This window comes from Tachysurus fulvidraco, chromosome 19, assembly GCF_022655615.1.
Source record: "Tachysurus fulvidraco isolate hzauxx_2018 chromosome 19, HZAU_PFXX_2.0, whole genome shotgun sequence".
In the NCBI taxonomy this organism is placed as follows: Eukaryota; Metazoa; Chordata; class Actinopteri; order Siluriformes; family Bagridae; genus Tachysurus; species Tachysurus fulvidraco.
Genome location: NC_062536.1, coordinates 12,195,363 through 12,199,092, shown reverse-complemented (window position 1 = coordinate 12,199,092; position 3,730 = coordinate 12,195,363). Strand labels below are relative to the sequence as shown.

At 34.5% G+C, this 3,730-nt stretch overlaps 1 protein-coding gene across 1 annotated transcript; it reads left to right on the top strand.

Annotated features, from left to right (window-relative positions):
- The first annotated feature begins 2,028 nt into the window (after window positions 1-2,028).
- LOC113645516 lies at window positions 2,029-3,592 on the top strand. Its single transcript, XM_027151161.2, has 3 exons — window positions 2,029-2,184; window positions 2,655-2,949; window positions 3,059-3,592. Exons 1-3 carry the CDS (start codon window positions 2,126-2,128, stop codon window positions 3,377-3,379), a joined length of 675 nt encoding a protein of 224 aa, XP_027006962.1. The 5' UTR covers window positions 2,029-2,125; the 3' UTR covers window positions 3,380-3,592.
- Window positions 3,593-3,730: the final 138 nt, after the last annotated feature.

Here is a 3,730-nt window from a genome sequence, read left to right as displayed (position 1 = left end):
GACTGCATTTTAAAATTTTGGTCAAAGAGTTTATGCAGTTCATAAATGATAAATATGACATTTAAAATCTTAAGTAAAAACTTTAGAGTAATTAGAAAATATAGAGTAACTAGAGGTCATAAATTTTGCACACTTGCAGACTAATAGGAAATACAGTTGTGACTGGAAAACTCGAGGATTAGTTCCCTACTTTCATCTGTGTTCATTTATTGTCAAAGGCAATAAACAAAAATATTGTCAATTACAGGAAATTTCTGTTTACTGTTGGTATGACATAACATTACTGAACAAACAGAGCTCTATAGATTGAACCCAAATTTCAAGCCTGGATACTTCAAACTGTTCTCTTTCTGTCTTCTCTTTCTGTCCAAATTTTTTATTGGGGTTTTATGGGCTGCCATAGACTCCTGCAGGAGAAAGTATAATAATTATAGTGAAAAATTATAAAAATCATCTGTGAATCTTGAATCTTCTAAAAATCTTGGCCCCTAATAATAATAGGAAGCAAAACATGCACAAGAAGAAATATAATGAACTCTTGCCAAGTCTTTAAAAAGCATTAAATTGCACCTGGAACAAATACAGATAGATGGATAGATAGATAGATAGATAGATAGATAGATAGATAGATAGATAGATAGATAGATAGATAGATAGATGGATAGATGGATAGATGGATGGAGGGATGGATAGCTTGTGTTCTTTGTTCTAATGCATGTGGCTACCTACAGTATAGCCGGTTAAAAAACAAGTCATGCAGCTGCATTTTGGATCATTTGCAGAGGACGAAATGCGTTCATATGTAAAACCCGTCTTGAAATGACAAGAGACTGAACAAGTCTTTCTTTAGTTTTGCTGGGATTCGTTTTTCAACTTATGAGCTGTCATCAACGATGATAGGTCAAACAGACATGCTGAGATCTGAGCAGAAGCTGTTGTATCTGAGGAAGTTTAGTGTCATCAGCATAGCAGAGATAAGAGAACCAATGTGAAGAAATTACTTCACCAAGAGAGTAAATATACAGGGAGACAAGGAGAGGTCCAAGTGGAGAGTCTGCGTGGTGCAGAGAGTGCAGATGTTGCCGAGTATATGCGACCTTCCAGGTAGTCTCTTTCAAAAGGGCAGTCTCTGTGGAATGTACTGCTTTAAACCCAGAATGGTTGGGATCTTGGAGGTTGTTCTGAGAGATTTCTTCAGGATAGGAATAACCCTTGCTTTCCTGAAGGTAGTTAGTATATGACTAGATGGTACAGATCCATTGATGATTGTGGTGATGAAGTGCAGAAGGCCTTGAGAGATCTTTTGAGTGGATTCAGTGGGCAGCTGGTAGGATTACAAGACTTGAGTTGTAAAACCTCTTTTGCTGCCATGGTTGAGATTAGGGGAACGAGTAGGGGAATCCTGGCTGTGAAATGTAGGTGCAGTCCAGGCAGAAGTGGCAGATTTTGTCAATCTTCTTGTTGTAAAAGAAAGCAAAGTCTTCAGCATTCAAGGAGGTTGAGTAGTAAAGAAATCTTAAAGTATATCTAAATATTTATTAGTAAAAATTAAATTTACAATCTCAAAAGTCAAGAATGGTATGATTTTAAGGTATTAGCGGTCATATCTTTTGCTGCACTTTCATTCTCAATACAGTGAAACTATGTACATGTTTTGCTTCTGATTATGATAGACAGATACAGGATTACTACTTTCATCTTTCTTCATTTATTGTAAGAAGTGAGACATTACAAATACAGAAAATTTCTACATGGTAATATATAATAATATGTGTTACTTATAAAACCTAAATAAAAAACTTTGTATTTAAAAGAAAAGGGTTGCTGCTGAATTCAAAAATGATAGATTCTAAATATTATCATTTTAAAGTCTCATATGACAAGATAGGAATGGTTAGATTCAGAGTCAGTGCTAGAGGTCATAACGTTTGCTACAACTTTAGTTTAACAGGAAATTCGAATTACTTCACTTTCATTAACTCTTACAAGTGTTACAAATACTGGGAATTTATACTGTTTATATGACATAATAAAAACTGCAATCTAATCTCAAATCTAATATTTCCAAATCAGTAAGCTTTATAAAGGAAAGCACTGCTGAAGGTGGATCATTTCTCTCACATTAATGAAAACAATGGTGTCTGCTGCAGTTTTATTTGTAATGGGGTACACTTATATCTTGAGGTAAGATTGATTTTTAAAAGATCAGATTTTAAAATTGTTGCAAATGCTTAGATATTTATACATTTAAAATGGTATAATGAAATGAATGAAGCAAATTGATTTACTTAATTTATTCTATACTGAATTATTCATTAACTGTTTGAGGTTAATATTTTTATTTGGAAGTGAGGAGTCTGGAGTTAATTATACTAACAAAAATCTGTAAAATATTTTGCGAATGACTAGAATTTATTGATATTCCATTGCATTCCATTGATATTCCATTTACTTATACAGTTGCATAAGTAAATTTATGATAAATAAACCGACTTGATTTACTTACTTTATTTATTAACTGTTTGAGGTTTAACATTTTTATTTGGAAATGAGGAGTCTGGAGTTAATTAAAAAAACAAAAATATCTAAAACATAATATTTTGCAAATGACTATCACTTATTGATATTAGTTACCTGCACTGTTGTACCTACAGTTTGGCATTCAAGCAGCAGGATGTCTATGAGGATCTCTGGACTGAGAGCATGGACATTGCAGACAAGACACTCCATGTTGACTTCATGCAGCAAATGCAAAAGAACAGCCTGCAAGCTGAGCGCTACGTTCATTTCACCTTGCAGGACATCAACTACTTGGTACAGGTTACTGATATGCTGAAAACGATGAGCAAGAAGGTTAACAAACCCAAGGACATTAGTGACTTCTTGATAGCAAGATACAAAAGTTACAATAGTTTTTTGGACACGTTACTTCTCCAGTATTTCTTTAAGGTAAGGGTGGAAATGTTGTGAAATCGACGTTATGTACATGTCTCTAATTATTTAAAACAATTAAATGTCTCTAATTGTTTTAAACTTCACACCATGTCTCTGACTACAGGTTACACCTTTTATCAAACCAACACCAGCCATGGTGAAATATATGGCGTCTTACAGAGAGACAATGGCGAAAGACCCTATCTACTTTGTTGTAGGTCTTCTGCCCTGCGCCAGGCTGTGGAAGTGGCTGGCTAACAATGCGGACATACCTAAAACCAATGTCTACTACACATGGAAAGTAGACAATATGGATGGCCATCCTGAAAAGCACTACAAAGCTTTACTGAACAAATATCTAACCACACCAGAACAAATCAGCAATGCTACTGCCCTGTTCCGCATGCAAATGCAGAATGAGCATGACTTCTTTGCCACTTCCTAAGTTGATCATATTGTAAATTTGGCAGGCTTGTCTTTTCTCAGTTAACAGACTTGTTGTTTTACTTAAAATGACCCTGTTAATATGTTTAATTAACAGTTTAATGAACAAAAATAGCACTAGCCTGCATGTTTTTCAAGCCCATCATTAATTTTAAAATGCAATTTTTGTGTAATCAAAATAATCAAGTAATAATAAAATCACCTCATAAACCTGTGGAGTTGTTGTGTGGAGTTTCTGTGCTTGTGCTTGCAGTGACACAAGGGTTTCCTCAAGGTTTTCCTCAAGGTTAAAAGATTCTAGTTTATAAAACACGTAGGTGAACCTTGAATTGCTCCAATGTCTAAATGAGTA

Excerpts from the sequence above, each read along its gene's own strand:
- LOC113645516 (XM_027151161.2), top strand. The coding sequence starts at position 2,126 with ATGAAAACAATGGTGTCTGCTGCAGTTTTATTTGTAATGGGGTACACT. Across the intron at positions 2,185-2,654 it reads GGGTACACTTATATCTTGAG|TTTGGCATTCAAGCAGCAGG; the intron begins GTAAGATTGATT and ends TTGTACCTACAG. Across the intron at positions 2,950-3,058 it reads TTCTCCAGTATTTCTTTAAG|GTTACACCTTTTATCAAACC; the intron begins GTAAGGGTGGAA and ends CTCTGACTACAG.